General features: G+C 40.8%; 1 protein-coding gene across 1 annotated transcript in view; it reads left to right on the forward strand.

Moving 5' to 3' along the window:
• The window catches only part of LOC104443105 (cellulose synthase-like protein G3), a 28,784-nt gene extending 10,368 nt beyond the window's left edge, over nt 1-18,416 (forward strand). Inside the window, exons 4-6 of the mRNA XM_039310869.1 lie at nt 16,472-16,912; nt 17,043-17,390; nt 17,818-18,416. Of these exons, the coding sequence (XP_039166803.1) occupies nt 16,472-16,912; nt 17,043-17,390; nt 17,818-18,405 (1,377 nt within the window). The 3' untranslated portion in view covers nt 18,406-18,416. The remainder of the gene's footprint in view (nt 1-16,471; nt 16,913-17,042; nt 17,391-17,817) is intronic.
• The last annotated feature ends 443 nt before the right edge of the window (nt 18,417-18,859 follow it).

Here is an 18,859-nt window from a genome sequence, read left to right on the forward strand (position 1 = left end):
TGATGAGGAACCAAACAAAGAAGTAGTTTGCTTGAATGTAAAAAGAAAGGGACACATCGACCCAACCGTCTCTTACGAAAAAGAAAAGAGGAAAAGCTGAGAAATTTCGAAAAGCTCTTAAAGCGAAACCCGGAGCGATACGAGTGTGAAGAGAGTGATGAGGAATATGCCAACCCGTGTCTAATGGCGCAACTCGGACTCGGACTGGATCGAGACTCGACGGTGAATTTGAGGTAAGCAATTATAAAATCCTGTCAAAGTCTCTAAATATATTAATGAGTTATGTTTTAGTCTTAAGACTTCTCTTAAAAGGATTTCCGAACTTAAAAAGGAAAACTCGGTTTTAAAACAAAAGGAAATCATTTTAGAAGAAAAGGTAAAAAATTTAGACTTGAATGTTTCTACTCTTAAAGAGAGTGAAGACAATCTTTCAAAAGAAAATGCTTTCTTAAAAACTGATTTATCAAATATTTCAAAGAAATTTTCAATAGGGTCCAGAAAAACTTGAAAAAGTTCTTTCAATCCAAAGACCTTACTTTAATAAGTGGGCATCAGGTATGACAGAAGAAACAATCCCTTTGATTGATTTTCCGAAAGTAAAAGAAAGAATTAAGAAAAGACCATCGAAGAGGCTTATAAAAATCATTTCAAAAGAGTTTTTGTAAAGCCTGTAGGTCGAAATGCTTTAAGGTGTTCTAAGTGTAATCGGGATCATTTTGAAAAAGAGTGTCCTATGGTTTGGAAGCCCGTGAAGAGAGTATGGCCTAATAATGCTTATCCTACTAACATGAAAGGACCCAAGAAAATTTGGGTACCAAAGAAAGCTTGAGACTCTTTTTTTGAATGCGTGTCTCTCAAAAGAAGGTAAAGTGGTATCTTGACAATGGATGCTCAAGACACATGACAGAGACTCGAGTGTTTCATAAAGCTTATTAAAGTGAATGGTGGAAAAGTTTCATTCGGAGGAAATAGCAAAGGAAGTATTGTGGGATTCGGAATTGCGAAAATTGGAAATCTCACAATAAGCAATGTCTCTCTAGTGGAAGGACTCAACTACAATCTACTCAAAGATTAGCCAATTGTGTGATATCACATTACAAGATCTTCTTTCAAGAAGGCATTTGTTACGGAATTAGCAAAGATTCGACTCGATCTTTCATGGGTCGAAGGCATGGAAACATCTACCTCCTTGATGTAAAGCCAAATGAAGAACAATGCTTAATTTCAATTCAAGATGAAGCAATTCTATGGCATAGAAAGCTTGGCCATATCAACAAGAAGCAATTAGCCAAAATCTCTTCAAAGCGGCTTTGTTAGAGGTCTACCTAAACCGCCATACCAAAAGTCGACTTATGTACTCCATGCATTCTGGGAAAGGGTGTAAAAAATTCATTTAAACAAATAAATCATGTATCTACTAATCATGTAATACAGTTGCTTCATATGGATCTCTTCGGACCAACAAGAACCCGTGAGCATTGGAGGTAAGAAATATTGTCTAGTAATTGTAGATGATTACTCTCGTTTTACCCGGGTATATTTTCTAGCAAACAAATCGAAACCTTTTCGTACTTTGAAAAGTTTGCTAAAAAGGTTCAAAATGAAAAAGGATGTGCTATTTCTAGTATAAGAACAGATCATGGAAGTGAATTTGAAAATCAAGATTTTACGAGATTACGTGATAAATCGGTGTTAATCACATGTTCTCCTCTCCGTATACTCGAGAGCAAAATGGAGTTGTGGAAAGAAAGAATAGATCTCTTCAAGAAATGGCTAGAACACTTTTAATTGAAAGTAAAATTTCTTCACGATTTTGAAATCAAGTCAATTTGTTTCAATCGCTTGCTATATTATAAATAGAGTCTTTTTAAGACCTATTCTTGATAAAACCCCTATGAATTGTTCAAAGGTAAGAAGCCTATTGTTTCATACTTTCATGTGTTCGGTTGCAAATGCTTTATTTTGAAAAATGCAAATGATCGAGTTGGTAAGTTTGAAGAAAGATCGATGAAGGCATCTTCCTTGGATATTCTACATCAAGCAAAGCCTCTGAGTCTACAACAAAAAAGCCGATCCCGGAAGAATCAATGAATGTCAAATTCCAAGACTCGGTGCAAGATGAATCCGGCCCGGACTCAAGACGATGAGATCAATCCGCTCTAGATCTTCAAATGTCTACATCTCAAGAAGCATCTCGGATTACGGAAGTCCATCATCAAGACGATCATGGAGAATCAAATAAAGAAAGAGATCATCAACCCGGTAACTGGAAACACAAATCAGTCATCCCAAAGATCTTATTATTGGCGAACTTAATGAAGGAATCCGCACCCCGGATCAAAAGGCATGAAGAATCTAGTCTTTTGTGGCTCTCATCTCGAAATTGAACCAAAAAGCATAGAAGAAGCTTTTATCTCGATGAAAGCCGGATCGAAGCTATGCAAGAAGAGCTTAGACAGTTCAACATCAATGATGTCTGGGAATTGACATCTAAACCAAAAGGTAAAATCACATTATTGGAACCAAATGGGTATTCAGAACAAAATGAACGAAAAGGAAAAGTCGTACGAAACAAAGCAAGGCTCGTGGCCAAAGGGTATACGCAGTGAAGAAGGAATAGACTATGACGAGACTTACGCACCGTTGCAAGGTTAGAAGCTATTCGTCTATTACTTGCGTTTGCTTGTTACAAAATTTCAGGTTATTCCAAATGGACGTCAAAAGTGCTTTCCTAAATGGATTTATCCATGAGGGGAAGTTTATGTGGAACAACCGCTGGTTTGAAGACCCAAAGAAGCGGACTCGCCTTCGGACCGAAAAGGCTCTGTATGGTCTAAAGCAAGCACCTCGAGCTTGGTACGACGATTAAGTAAGTTTTTATTACAAAATGGTTTTGTCAAAGGTAAAGTAGATACTACTTTGTTTATCAAAAAGAAAACAAAAACTTTTTACTTGTTCAAATATATGTTGATGACATTATTTTTGGATCTTCTAATGAAAGTCTTTGCAAGAAATTTTCTAAGTCTATGCGGGATGAATTTGAAATGAGTATGATGGGAGAATTAACATTCTTTCTTGGACTCCAAAAGTGAAACAAATGAAGGAAGGAACTTTCATCCATCAAGAAAAATATGCGAATGATCTTGTCAAAAGGTTTGGATTGGAAAAATGCAAAAAGATCGACATACCAATGTCATGTTCTCGAGGAAGATAGACAAGGATGAAGAAGGAAGAAAATAGATCAAAAGCCGTATGTACAGAAGCATGATCGGTTCACTTCTTTATCTTACTGCTTCTAGACCTCGATATTTTGTTTAGTGTTTGTATCTCGTGCTAGGTTTCAATCGGATCCTGAGAATCACATCTCAAAGTGCCGTGAAACGAATTATCAAATACGTTGCTTCATCTTCAAGCATCGGTCTTTGGTATCCAAAGAAGGGAGACTTTAATCTTAGGATACTCGGATGCGAGATCCGGCCGGTTGCGGGAATCGATAGAAAGAGCACTTCCGAACTTGTCAACTACTTGGAAACAACGGTGTCTTGGTTCTCGAGGAAACAAAGCACCGTAGCTCTTCAACAACAAGCCCCGAGTATGTAGCTCTTGGAAGTCAGCTTCGCAAATTCTATGGATAAAACAACGGCTACAAGACTTTGGCATTGAAGACTCATGCACGAAAATCGATGTGACAACACCGGTGCTATAAATCTCACCAAAAATCCAATCCTTCATTCAAGAGCAAAGCATATTGAGATTCGACATCACTTTATTAGAGATCATATTCAAAATGGAGAAATCTCGATTCAATTTGTTGATTCAAAAAGTCAACTAGCAGACATATTCACAAAGCCTTTGGAGAAGAATCGTTTGACTTTATCCGCTCAAGACTCAACATTTTGAAGCTTGAAGAAGTTAAAGTCTAGAGACTCACCAACTCTAAAGACTCGATCTCTTAGACTCTAAGTCCCGAGACTCGACATTCGTGGATAAAGACTCGTAAGTTGTATTTCTTCTAAAAGGTACTAATTGTCATTTAGTCGAAAAAGGTACGATCTTTTGTTTAATAATTTTGTGAGTTATAGATTTTGAAAAGAAGTAATCGTTCACTTTCCATTGCACCGATTGAACTTCCCTTTTCAAAAACTAAGTTATATATATACGATTTTCCAAATCTTCAAAACCCTAAAAAGCACTCTTCTCTCTATACTTTTGTTTCTACTCTTTGTTCATCGTCGAGAAAGTGGTCATTTTTCTTGGGAAAGCAAGTGAAGGAATCCTCAAATAGACAAAGAAAGATGTCGTCTTCGAGGAAATCATCAAGAATCGCGAACATGGGGACCAAAAGAATGAAGAAGGGACCGACTCATTTCGATCTCACCGAGGAAGAAGACTTATCTCGGTCGCGACAAAGTCCGATTCGCTCTCCTCCACGTCATTCGGCATCTCCCCGCCCCCACAAAGTGAAAGTCATAATGCGGAAGAAGAGATAATCGAGGATGCCACCCAAGAAGAGTTCAAAAGCCTTCCTTTTTGTATAAACTTTATTGTGCATTGAAAAGCACGGGTACTCCATTGAACTACATAGATGACTTCCTTAAGGACAAAAATTATGGGAATGAGTATCTTTTACGAAGAAAATGGAGGAATGGGGAATTGCCCCAAAGGAAAAAGAGGAAGCTCTTGCGAATATTCCAAGAGATCCTCGTATGCCAGACAAAATCGATTGACGCGAATGATGATGACAAAATGTTCCTTGAATTTGAACCTAGAATGGGTGTGGCGGCAAAGGCGAAAGGAAATCGGATGGATTTGTTTAAATCCAAGGATCAAGAAAAGTGTATTACGGTACCGTTGAAAGAGGGGTAATCAACCCTAGAAGTGTCGATTTTGACTTCTGGATTCCATCAACTTGAACCTAAGAGAGAGTTGAATTTGCTTCAACTTGAGACTTTCCGCTCCGACTCTACGAGACGGTATGATCATCCGATTTGCTTATTTCTATTCAAATCTTAGCTTTTTGGATGCGAATAGAATTTCATTCATGTTCGAGACAAAGTCTATGTGGTAGATGTGAATATGTTGGCGACATAGTTGGAGTTGAACGGGGGCTATCTCCCAATTAAAGTCTCACCTGCTCGAACTACTCGGATCTTGTCAAAGATAGGGATGTAGATAAGAAAATTATCTATTCAAGAATGAACGCTATCAACATTGTGCTTCACAAGATTGTGATCAATTGTCTAAGACCTAAGTCTACTTCAAAGACTTCGTGTCTCTTTCAAGCAAAGTTGATGTATGCGATCAACTCGGACTGAAGTTCTCTCCCGCACACTATTCTTTTCCATATGTACGAACCTGTGTCAAAAGACAAAGGACAATTGCCTTATCCCTGTGGTGACCAAGATCTTCGGATTATCCGAATATTGAACCGCCACATACTTTTGTGTTCGGCCGTGTGATAAGATGGTGGTAGGGCTGAAAATGTTAATGAAGATGCGTCTAAAGAACTTTCTAAGGCAATGGAGAAATTCAAAGTGAAATCTCCATCCGATGCAGCTTCAAAAGGAAAAGGAAAGAAGGCATTTAGTGCTTCTTCAAAAAGAGGAAAAGAATTCTTATCCTGGAGGATGAGGATGAAGATGAAGATGATGAAGATCCCACTATTCCAAAGACCGACAAGAACAAGACGTTCGTGTCTTATTCGACGAACTTCGGCGAAAGCAGAGAAGAAGAAGAACAGAGAGAGAAGGAGAAAGAAGTTGAGGAAGAAAAGAAGAAGTAAAAGATCGGTCCCCGCGATAAATGGAGAGAAGGGAAATCAAGAGATTGATCATCACTCTTCCCTTTCGATGTCCTAGAGACAGGGGGAGTTAGCGAGCAAGAGAGGCTCCCACCTCATCTTCCGAAGATCAAAGAAAATCTCCGAAGACCCGAAGAAGCTCAGTCTCTCAATTGCTCAGAAGAAGATGATACGACGATTCCAAATCTGCAAGACCGTTCGAAGCGCCATCGTCGCACACACACCATCCGAGAAAGCCAATGCCGGTATACGACGGATGATTCAGATCTTCGTAGTATCATGAATATTCTTAAAAATGCGTAACCGGATATATATTACGGATTGTGAAATCCAAGTCTTGAAGCATCTTGACAAGCATCTTCAAATCTCTCCGGAAGAAAATACAAAGACCTCTCTACAACTTCAAGCCAATGCCAAGAGAGAAGAGGTAGCTCATCCGCGAGAAGATTCAAGAAGCTCAAGGAGTAGTCCAGTCCATTGGGGATTTCCGGATCGTGCGCATTCCCAAAGCGAGACATGACTCCTTTCTCACCCTCTTTTTAATGATGACAAAAAGGGGGAGAACCAATTTGAACAAACATTATTTATTTGACTTTTGTGGTTATGTTTATTTTTGAGTATGACTTGAGAACTTGAACTTGAGTGTTAGACTCGAATTGGTTGTGGATTTTGATGCTTGACCTGGTTGCATTTATATCAAGTATTGTTACATGGTATTACTCATGAAAGACTAACCAATTTGCTTTGTGGATGCGAGTCCGGTTGTTTATTAATCTTTATGAGTTAGCCATATTGCTTGAGAAATGTTTTGCAGGTCAAAGTTGTTCAAATCTTCAAGAAAGTTTTGTCACCATCAAAAGGGGAGATTGTTGGAGAAATCTTTCCAATATTTTGAAGCCGACAAAACATTTCTGTCGCCTAAGTCTGGATATCGATAGTTAAAGTCTCAAGATTTTATAGTCTCAAGACTCTCGTTATCTCAAGACTCAAGACTCAAGACTCAAGACTCAAAGTTATTCTCACCGATTCTTTCTTAATCCGGTGTTGAAGGAAATCCAAAGTCGAGGTTTATGATTGAGGATTTGATCCTATCCTCTGGGATAGATTCTTTGGTTGGATAATCATTTCGGATTCTTTATATCTTATCTAAGAACGATTGAAGATCCGATGGTCGACGAAATAATCTTGGATTATTCTATTCTTGAAACCGAGATCCCGATTGTATGGGCGAACAGGATTGATGGGCTATCATCGATTCCTTATATAGCTCGGATGATCTTCTTGATTGATTCCGTCCAACGGGTAGATTGGAGGAATTCCTTTGGTAAGTGCCAACGGCTATGATGGCATGAAGGAGTATAAAAAGGAAGACGTTCTAGTTGTTTTAAGTGTGTGATCGATGAAAAATTCCAGTCTCGAAGATCCTTTGATTGTTAGTTGAGACGAGCGAAATTGTATACGAGAGTGTTTATACTTGGTGACGCCTTGAGCAAGTGTGGTAGATCATCTACACCTAGAAATCAAGGAAGATCAACACCGTAACAACTCTTTGATCATAGTGGAATCAGTAATCGGGTGTCGGTGCGAAAGAGTGGACGTAGGCTTGAATCAAGCCGAACCACTATAAACGAGTGTTCAATTCTCTCTTTCCCTTACTCGGTCTTGCGATTGAATTTTCAATCACAGCAAAGTCTCTAATTGTTTAAGTATCGTGCAAACATCGAGAAATTTTTGTGTATACCTATTCACCCCCTCTAGGTACTCGTACTAGCTATCTCACTCTATCCTGGTGTTATCTCAATTGCAATTTCAACCTCTCTTTACGGCGGTAACTCCAAGCAATTCCTTTCGAACCATCTTAGAAATTTTACGTATCACTAGCCTTCTTCTCATTCTATTTCTCAACTGACACATCCACTATAGCTGTCAAATCAATCTTGGCAACCTCCGTCTAACAAACGGATTGTCTTCAGCCAATGAGATTAATGAAATCGAATATTCTTTTCGACTCTCAATAACCTCGACACTTTCACATGCTAATGGATTAAACTGGCTTATTCCATGATCGTGACTCATTATCACTAGATGCTCCATGAGCCCACACTATTCATGTGGCATCAAACTCACACTTCAGCAACTAGTCAAGCACAACTATTGCTAGTAATTCATTCTCTTTCACTTTTACGTCAACAATTTAAGTTCTACCAACTCAGCACAAAACTTTGCTACGCTGCTCTGATAAAATCACTTCCAACACATTCTTTCTCCAATCGGTGCAAGATCAATTCTACTCCCATTCCTTTCGCCATCCTAGTGGTGATCTGCCGCAGTAGCGATGTCTATGCTACCTTGGACTTCCACTGACAATCCTTCACCTGATGACCATGCTAGTCATCATCACGACATGTTCTAATCATACTCGGACACTGGATTTATCCCTACTTCCTTCTACAATTCCAACACCTATCTGGTGCATCTTCTATCTTACGTTAGGCGAAAGCATGCACTCTTCTGGTTGCCCCATCATTACGCTAGGACCAATCCACGACCCGAGATATCCCCGTTGGATATACTCCAAACAAATTCGCGTCCTAGGAAAAACATAAGACCGATCTCCATTATCACGTCCGGAAACAACCTGATCTATTTAACTCGGTGCTGACTTGACTACTCCATTCTTCCTCGTGAGTGGAATAGAATGCTTTTCTCTCGACCTCGGTCTTTTCCCTGACCGATTTCCATTTCTGCCTGAACTGGATCTATACCTCAACTCGAATGCCATGACTCGCTCCTGGATCACACCTCCACTCTGAATCTCAGCATGCAAGGCGACAACAACGGTTGCGATAGCGACAACAACAACGGCGGCTTGATCCCGAGCTTGCGGCTCATCCGGTTCCCAAGGAACACTAGCATCGGGACGATCCTATAGAACTTAGGATCATTCGACGCCGTTACACTAGTACCAACTGCGGTGGTACTCTTACACTCAAGCCGCGAGCCAACACTCGCCACAACCACCTCGGAGTGCCGGCCTTTGTCGCCGCATCATCCCGAGTCACGAGGACATTGTCCTCTTACTAGGAGTTCTCGGCTCCTACTCGCTCATGGTTCGCCTTACCTTTTGCAACCCGTCTTCCAAATCCACACCGGATTAGAAGATGAGCGATCCACACACAACAAACAAATTTAGCATTCAAATAACACGGGACATGCACCGAAGATGAATTTAAAGGCCTTTCTTACTAACTATCCCATGGTCAACGCTCCTTATCACTCCAATCTTAAACCTCGCTCGATACCACTTAAACCTGGATGTCACGCCCCGTCCTCGGGCACGCACACATCCTTCTACCTTAGTCGATTTTATAATGCGATATCCCATAATAATGTATCGCCGACCCTTTCTTTTATTAAGCACATGCGGAAGCAATTAAAATCCCCAGACAATAAAACGATGGGATAGAAAAGCAGGGCCATATTTTTCATATTGAAATTTATAACCAAACTTTTATACAAAACACAAACCATAACACTTCACAACTTTTTATTCTAAACTCTATTCACATCAAAATGGAGATATCAAAGAAGACAGAAACTTAGACAAACTAGGCCGTACTCAAGGCCCCTCTCAGGATTGCCTTCTTCCTCCAAAAATCTTTTTCCTTAAGATTCGCCTCCGAGTCTTCCTTCTCGGATTCCTCCTTCTCGCCTCTTCAGCGGGGTCTCGAAATGGTTTTCCCCAAACCGGGATGAGACTACGTCTCGGCGAGTTCTACCCCACTAAGCCCGATTAGATAAACTATTATACTACGAGGCTGCCTAAACACGCACGGGCGGAGGACTTACCTTGGCCTCTAATCCCACCCGCAAGTCGGTACAATTCATAATAGGCACCCAAGCAATCATATCACCGATCGAAGCATCGATCAAATCGACCTAGTCGATTATATTCCAACAAGACCACTCACGGTCATTCCCATTCACCAATCAATTCACATCAAATCAAAGCATCGACCTAGTCGATTACATGCCAAACAAATCAATCCCCACCGTGGGATATTTAAAAGCTAGGCCACGTGCATTCTCCGACGACCTTCCAAGTCTCCGAGTTCACGTGCCTCGAACCTGGGCCCACGTGCATTCTCTCAGGCGACCCTTTTCGCCAAAGTGATGCATCAAGTCACCGAGACCACGTGCCCTTTTAGATGCCCGGGCCCACGTGCATTCTCTTAGGTGCATCTCACCAAAGCGATGCATCAATTCGCCGAGACCACGTGCCCTTTTAGATGCCATTCCGAATGCGGACCCACGTGCATTCTCTAAGGTGCATCTCACCAAAGCGATGCATCAATTCGCCGAGACCACGTGTCCTTTTAGATGCTAAATCCTGTCACCAGCCACGTGCATTCTCCAGACGACATACCGAGTCTCCGAGCCACGTGCATTCTCTCGGGCGACCTTTTCGCCAAGGTGACATATTCAACCACCGAACTCACGTGCATTTTCCAGGTGACATTCCAATTCACCGAGCCACGTGTCCTCTTTGCAGGTGGTTACCCAGTTCACTTTCAATATCGACAACCAATGCCCAACGATTTCTCAATCAAATAAATAAATCAACTCAACAAAACATTATAAATGCTTGAATAAACATACTTGGCCATTCACCAATCAATACTCAATCAAATAATTAAATTAACTCAACAAAGCATTATAAATGCTGAATGAACATACTTGGCCATTCACCAATCGATAATTCAATCTCAATCGATTCCAATCAATTTAGGGTAAATCCCAAAATATCACAATTTACTCAATTCCATACAACGTAGAGCTCAAATAAATAAACGGACTGCGCCACGACGATCGCACGAGATTTCGGTCGTCGGCCATCAAAATCTTAATTTCCGAAAAATAACTTATTAATTAATTTCGAAAATTAAATAATTAATATTAAAATTCAATTTAGCTCAACATAAAGCCCGATTACATAAACGGACTTCACCACGGTCATCAGCATAATTTTCCGGTTCCAGGCCATCTCAGTTGAATTTTCGGAAAATAAATAATTATTTAATTTAATTCCGAAAATTAATAATTAAATACTAAAAAAAATCCACTTAGGCCCGAAAAGCCTAATTGGAGCCCACTAAGGGTCGGGAAAATTCCCGAGGCACTTCCAATAATTAGTAGACCACGTCTACTTGCTAATTGCACAATCAATTTATCTAAATCACATCACAATTGACTAATAATTGCTAATTTATTCTAATCTAACAACCTAAACATAATTAATTAAATCTAAACCAACCTTAAGCATAATTAGCCAACTAATCCAAGATTAGTGAGATTACTCACCAAATCGCACGCAAATCGGATCAATCCGACGGCGGCGACGCGAGGAACGATTGTTCCCAAAGCACGGCTCGGGTTCGGGGCCGGGAAACGGCCCAAAAGCAGGCCCGAAGATGCTGAAACCCACTCTGTGGGTCTGCTGGACGGAGCCGATCTGGGCTGCTCCGGCGGCTAGGGCGGCGAGGGGAAGCCGGCGGAGGGCGAGGGGGTTGCGGGGGAGGTCCGGCGGGGCTAGGCGGTGGCCGGAGGTGGCCGGACGGTGGCTGGTCGAAGCTGGAACAGGAGCGAACAGCAGCTGGGTCGCGCGGCCTGGGCGTGCGCGGACGGCGGGACGGCGACGGGTGCGCGGGCGCGGCGCGGGCGGCGGTGCGGCGGCGGGACGAGCTGCGCTGCTTTTGCTCCGAGCTCCTGGTTCGCACGCGAAGAAAAGAAGGAGAAGAAAGAAGCTGGTTCGGTCGAGCGTGCGGAGGAAGAAGAAGAAAAAGAAAGAGAGAGAGAGAGAGAGAAGGGATAAGGGTTGACCGGTCAAAAAGGAAAGGGAGAGAGAGAATAGGCGGTGGGGGCAATTCGCACGAGGGGGAGGGGAGAAGAGAGAGAAAGAAAAGAGAGAAAAGAAAGAAAAGAAAAGAGAGGGAGAGAGAGAGGAAAAAGAAAAGGAAATGCATAATTCCTTATTTCAATTTTCCTTTTCTTTTTTCTTTTGGGCTTTCATTTTCTTCCGATAATTTCTTTATTGAAATTTCGGACCCGTCAATAAATTGACGAATGAGACAAGGATCCTAAAAATAAGAATTATGACGCACTTAAAATTCGATTAGAAATCGAGTTGATTTCGTGGTTAAAAATCGATCAAACGTGATTTTAGTCCAATCCAACAAATTGAGTAGCTTTTAGGGATTTTACTGCAGATACATCCCTTAACGGCTTCACTCAATAGGTTAGTTAACTCGTGAGTGATCAGCTCAGAGAAAATGGACCGTAAACACGTTGACGAAATGCCCATTTCACTTTGTCGAAGCGGGGTCGAATTTCAGGATGTCACAGTTTTTGCTTTGAACCTTTTGTGAAAGCCTATCGGACATGCTTCACCAGACAATGGACTACACCTTGAATTGCCGGTTGTTGGTGTAAGCCCAGATAATAGATCTCACACAAAGTATCTCCAAATCAAGATTGGTTCTCGATTGTGTTTATTCTTTCAACTCTAAAACCTCTCAAGATTTATGAGCACTTTGGAAAATTTAGCTTTTAAAGATTCTTCATAGAGTCAACCAATTGTATGCATATAGGTGCATTCCTATCTAAGATATCCTACCATACCTCACTAGGATATTGTATTCCTAACTATATGAATCATTAAACACGTAGTGTACCCTTAAACGCTCTAGGAAGCATTGTTGCTCATAAAGATGGGAGACACTTTAGTTAGGCACCCCCACACTTTCAAAAAATTGTAGGTTGGCAATCTTCTATTGCTTTGCCTCCCCCCACAAGTTTTGAAGTAAACCCAAACTCAAGAGCATGGCGGTAGCCATCTCCTTTAAAATTTTGTTCTTCCATTCAACAACGTCATTTTGCTATGGAATGTGAGGTGCGGTTATTTGGAGAATTATTCCCCAACTAGCACACAATTTATTTAAGTTGGAAGAACTATATTATTCTCCTCTATCAGACCTAAACACTTTGATTCATCTATCAAGTTGGTTCTTGACCTCATTTTTATACTTGATAAATATGATCATAGCCTCATCTTTACTAGTTAACAGACAAACATAGCAAGATCGTGTACAATCATCTATAAAACTGATGAAGTACTTCTTTCCATCTTTACTTTTCTACAAACTTTAAATCACATAAATCAATATAAATTAATTGTAAAAGTTCACTTGTTCTTTCAACATATTTGAAAGATTTTTTTAGCGAACTTAGCATCAACACAAGTCTCACACTTGTAATGAACATCTAAATCAAACTTTGGAATTAGCCCCAAGTTTGCTATCTTCTTCATTGTGCCATTATTCACGTGTCTTAATCTATCATGCCATAAATAAGGAAACACAACAATGTAAACTAAAGGCTTCTCTTTATTGCTAACTTTTGGGTACAAGAATTTTGAGTTTACATCAATGACAGCCACATTGGCTTTGTTCTGGTCATTGTATAAATGTCATTTCCCCGCATACATGCCCCCATTAGATAATACAACCCTTCTTGATAAGTATGGGGCCAGAAATGAGATTTCTTTAGATCTCTGGTACATGTAGCACATTTAGCAGTGCAATTTTCTTAGCAGAGGTGAACTTTAGAATCACTTTTTATTTCCCGATAATATTTGATGTTGTATCGTTAGCCAAATAAAGATTTTTTTTTCTTCTTCAATCTTCTCGTAAAATGAGAATAGGTGTTTTTCCACACAAATGTGATTTGTGGCACCTGTTCCTAGCCAACAATTGGTATGGTTTGATACTGAGGATACTTATGATATCACCATAATAATAAGTCTCTCAACATCTTTTTGCTTTCTATCAAATTTAGCTATTTGACTGCACCATTGCTCTTGACTTTGTTTGGACGTTTCTTGTAATCCTTAGCCCGGTGGCCAAGTTTATTGTAGACAAAACATGTCACTTAGAATTTTTGAGATTGTTTCTTTTGCTTGTCTTTTCCTTGAAAGGACTTCTTCCTCTTTCTTTCTTGATTAAAATTGGAAAGTTCCACGGTGTTGGCCTTCGGTTTCATAGGAGGGTTTGCAATCATCTTATCGTCCTCCTCAATTCTAAGAGGTAGAATGAGATCTTCAAGGCTCATCTCTCGTTTTATTTATTTATTTGTGCTTCAAATAATTTATGAAGTCTAACCAGTTCGAAGGCAGCTTGTCAATAATAGCTGCCACTTGAAATGATTCACTAAGTATCATTCTCTCAACGAAGATATCATTTAGAATTATTTGCAATTCCTAAACCTGATTCATGACAGATTTAGAATTCATCACTTTAAATTCTACGAATTTGGCAATCATGAATTTCTTGGTGTTCACATCCTTAGTTTTGTAGTTTATTTCTAAGGACTCCCATAACCGTTTGGCACTTTCAATGTTGCAATAAACATTATATAAGGAATTCACCAAATAGTAAAGGATATAGTTGCAGCATAGTAAGTCCCCGTGCTTTCAAGCCTTCAACACCCCAAGGGTCATGACATCTTGCTTATCAAGACTAATCATCGAGCACACCTCCAATAAAAACTTAACTAGACTCGGTGTGGTCAAATAGAGAAACATCTTCTTCTGCCATTGCTTAAAGCCCACACAGGTGAATTTCTCTGGTTTCTCATTTGATATTACTAGAGATGTCACCATCAAACTAGGCAAAAATGTTGAACCATCCATCCAAAAATTGAACCATACATCATTTAGCTTCTATTATTTTGAAAAGCAGTCCCCAGTATATTAGTGAAGCAACTTGTACCCATACCCTATAGATGGTTTATCCCGAAGGCTCGCAACATTTGCTATCACAAAACCAGGCCACAAAGTTTGAACCTCATCAGTCAAAACAACCATAGGAACGTCTTTAGGAACATTTCGAACATCATTGTTATCGTTCATCTTGATTTTCCAGTAAACCCAACAAATAGTTAGAATGCTAATTGCCTTAAGATTATTGGAAAATATAGAGGAGGAGGAGAAGAAAACTTATTGGGAGAAGAATACGTAATACTATTTGTTGTAGCTAGAAAATTAATTCAAGAAAGTGATAACAAAATAAATAAGAATTGAAAGTGAGGTGCGGCTAACGGAATTTCCTCAAGACAATTAGTTCCTACCAATAGTGCTAAGCAAATTCACGAATTTCACCTCCCAAGATACATCTCGAACCTATCGATATTAGTATTATACAAATAGGACCCTATCAAACACTTCTTAAAACTGGCAAACTTAGAGAAACTTGAAGATAGGAGATGTTTTTCTAGTTCTACTTGGAATGAAGTGTTTCAAATCTATTTAACTGTGAAATAAATAGATACAAGAATCTAGGAGATACATAAAATAAATAGATAGGAGAATCGATGAAATACATGAACGAAGAATGAAGTAGATGCATAAATCCAAGAGATATATGAACTCAAGAGACACACAAATTAATGAGATACATGAACGGAAATATATATCTTATTTTGTTCACTTTTGTTGATCCATTAACCCACCATAAATACAACAAGACCTTGTTAATCATCAGTAGGTTTCAATTCTTTTATATTTTGTTCCCTCTTGATGGAAATTTTGGCTAAGTTTACGGCGCATTTGGCAACTTACCAAATAGTAACTAATTTTATTCTTTTGTTTCGGGAATAGATTTGAAACAAAAATTCATTTAGTAAATTTTTTGTTCCTGGGAACAAAATAGATTTGAAACAGAATCAATGAGTAAGAAAAATTGCTTATTTATTCTCGGGAACAATTTCAAAATCAAGCCAACACAAATTTTGTTTTTCTCTTTTCTCTTCTTCTTTTCTTCTTGTTCTCTTCCTTCTCTTATTCTTCTTCTACCGCTGCTACCGCCGTCCACTAGTTGGGGGAGGTATAGCGAGCTTGCTGAAGGCTCACTAGGCTAAGGTGAAGTTTGGCGAGCTTGCCAAAAGGATCACCCAGCCATTGACAAGGCTCGACCTTGCCAAATCTGGCAAGGCCAAGCCTTGTCAGTGGCTAGGCGAGGCTTGACCTTGCTTAAATCTGGCAAGGTCGAGCCCCGTCAACAACAGGGCAAGCTCAACCTCGCTAGATTTGAGCGAGGCTCTTTGCCTAGCTAAGGCGCGGCCTTACTAGGGCGTGACGTTCCGGCGAGGTCACCTACCATCATCTAGCTAGTCACTAATCATCTCAAGGCCTGCAACCAACCAAAACTTGAAGAAGAATAGAAAGAAAAGGAAGGAAAAAAAAAGAAAAAAAGAAATGAAATTATTTAAAAAATTAAAAAGAAAATGATTTGGATTAGAAATGTTGAAGATAGAAATTTTAGATAGTTACCAAACACATTCAAATGCTTAGAAATAAAATGATCACCAAACGCGCTCTTAGAGACTAATGGAAATCTTGTATATATTTGAGTTCAGTTAAATGATTTAGCATTTTTTCAAAAGTAAAAACTAAACAAGTTCTATAGCACCTGAATGAGACTTCATTAGCAATTTGCCGTCTTCAGAATTTTTCAATGTATTTCTAGGTAAAATTTCTTCTTGAAACTAAAAGATACCATTGGATTCTTTCTTTGTATAACTATTGGGCTAATTTTTCTAAAATTCTTTGAATGAAAGCTCCGCGTGTCGGCCATCATGACCAATGCACCCATAATCCTAACTCTGGACTGTGATATGTGCTCCAATGATCCCAAAACGCCTCGCCGAGCACTATGTTACCTGGCCGACCCCTCGACAAACCAATCCCAACTTGGGTATGTTCAGTTCCCTCAACGCTTCCAAGGGATCAATGAAGGCGACATATACTGTGGCGATTTCAAGCGCTTGTTCCAAATCAACCCAACCGGAATGAAGAACGGCCCGAATTACTATGGGACTGGGTGCTTTTTCCGGCGGCGGAGCTTGTTCGGTGCTCCTTCAGCTATGGTGCCATCGAAGATCCCGCAATTGAGTCCCAATCATTGTCCGAAGGGTTTGATTCAGTCGGAAAGGACGTTGGCATTGGCACAAACGGTGGCCGCATGCAAGTACGAGCACAATACAAACTGGGGCCACAAGGTAAGGCTAATTCATTCATGTCCTCACGAGGTTTTCTCTCTCTCTCTCTCTCTCTCTCTCTCTCTCTTTTTAGAGCATCTTTCGTTGTTAATTACTCTCCGTGTTTTGAAAATTGGATGTGATTATTTAGGTGGGCTTCAGATACGGATCACTTGTGGAGGACTACTACACAGGCCTAAAGCTTCAATGCGAGGGGTGGCGATCGGTCTTTTGCCATCCCGAGAGGGCAGCGTTTCTCGGGAACGCGCCGATTTGCCTCATCGATGTGCTCAACCAGAACAAGAGGTGGGCCATCGGGCTTCTCGAGGTGGCCTTTTCCAAGTTTGGCCTGATCACGTACGGCATCCAGTCCATGGGCCTCCTCATGGGCCTCTCCTACGCGCAGTACTCGCTCTGGCCCATGTGGTCCGTCCCCATCACCGTCTATGCCTTTCTCCCTCAGATTGCTCTTCTCAACGGACTCTCCATCTTCCCCAAGGTATGTACTCATACATCATGCCTGGGTGCAATACTCGATCTTGGGTTTCAAGAAGCAAAACAGAAAAAAATTACAGAGAATATTAAAAATTCAAAAATTCAAGTCGAGTCCCATACTACAGGGCTGCAAGTGCCCAAAGGATATTAGGCAACGTTATTTCGTTATAGAGTCCAATTCGATTTGTTAATTATACACCAAGCTTGTTTTAAGGTCGGGTTAGGCCTGGGCCCATCCATTGACGACTTCTATTCATGCATAGAGATGGTCAGTGCCCAACCATGCGTTTCAATGGCAAGACTTTCTGAAATAGTTTAAATTAATTAAACTAAATTCAGCTTAATTAAAATTTTGACCGTTAGCATTTCCATTGAATTCATAATTTTGTCCCGGCGAGGACTATCAACGGAACCGATTAACATTGTCGCAGGTCTCGGAACCATGCTTCCTCCTATACATTCTCCTCTTCCTTGGAGCCTACGCCCAAGACTTGGCCGACTTCATCCTAGCCGGCCACAACAACACCCTCCGGCGGTGGTGGAATGACCAGCGGATGTGCCTGATACGTGGCGTGACGTGCTATGCGTTCGGCACCATCGAGTACACGCTCAAGTCCCTAGGCATCACCGCACACGGGTTCAACGTCACGAGCAAGGTCCTCGACGACGAGCAGAGCAAGAAGTATGACAAAGGGGTATTCGAGTTCGGGGCCGTGTCGCCGATGTTCATGGTGTTGGCCACGGCAGCAATCATCAATCTGGTGTCCCTGGTGCAGGGTCTGATGGTGGCCATCGTGAGGAGGAGCGGTGGCGGTGACGCAGAAGGGTTGGTGCTGCAGATCCTGTTGGCCGGTTTCGGGGTCGTGAATAGTTGGCCGATTTACGAAGCCATGTTTATGAGGAGCGACAAGGGTAGGATGCCCACCAAGGTTACGTTGGTCTCAGCATTCGTTGTCTGTTCTTTATACTGGAGTTTCTCTTGCATGAAAAATCAGTGGGACATGTATGATTCTGTTTGAATTATTTCTTGTTGGGCAAAGTATATCCATCATAGATGTCATGGCTGGTACTTTCCATATCGAGATATAACTCTTTATATGTTGAATCAAATTTTACTGATTGTCATCAATTGGTCTTTCTTACTACATTAGTTTGTCTATGTGAGCTTCACTTCTGCTCGTTCCTTGCTCGCACTTTACGTCCTACGTTTCCTCTCACAAGGACTAGCTTAAGACTTGAGACTGATTTTTCAACATCGTCTACAAATTTTCCATCTCTACACGCTACAATAGCATGAGAGAGAGAGAGAGAGAGAGAGAGAGAGAGAGAGAGAGAGAGAGAGAGAGAGAGAGAGAGAGAGAGAGTTGTGATTCCCCAAAACAAGCGTTCCCGCTCGAGCTTGAACCTTGGATGGGTATGATGTCGTGCTCTTGTTGACGCTATTACGGCTGCTCTAGCTGCGGGTGGACGACG

This window comes from Eucalyptus grandis, chromosome 4 (assembly GCF_016545825.1).
Source record: "Eucalyptus grandis isolate ANBG69807.140 chromosome 4, ASM1654582v1, whole genome shotgun sequence".
Taxonomy (NCBI): domain Eukaryota; kingdom Viridiplantae; phylum Streptophyta; class Magnoliopsida; order Myrtales; family Myrtaceae; genus Eucalyptus; species Eucalyptus grandis.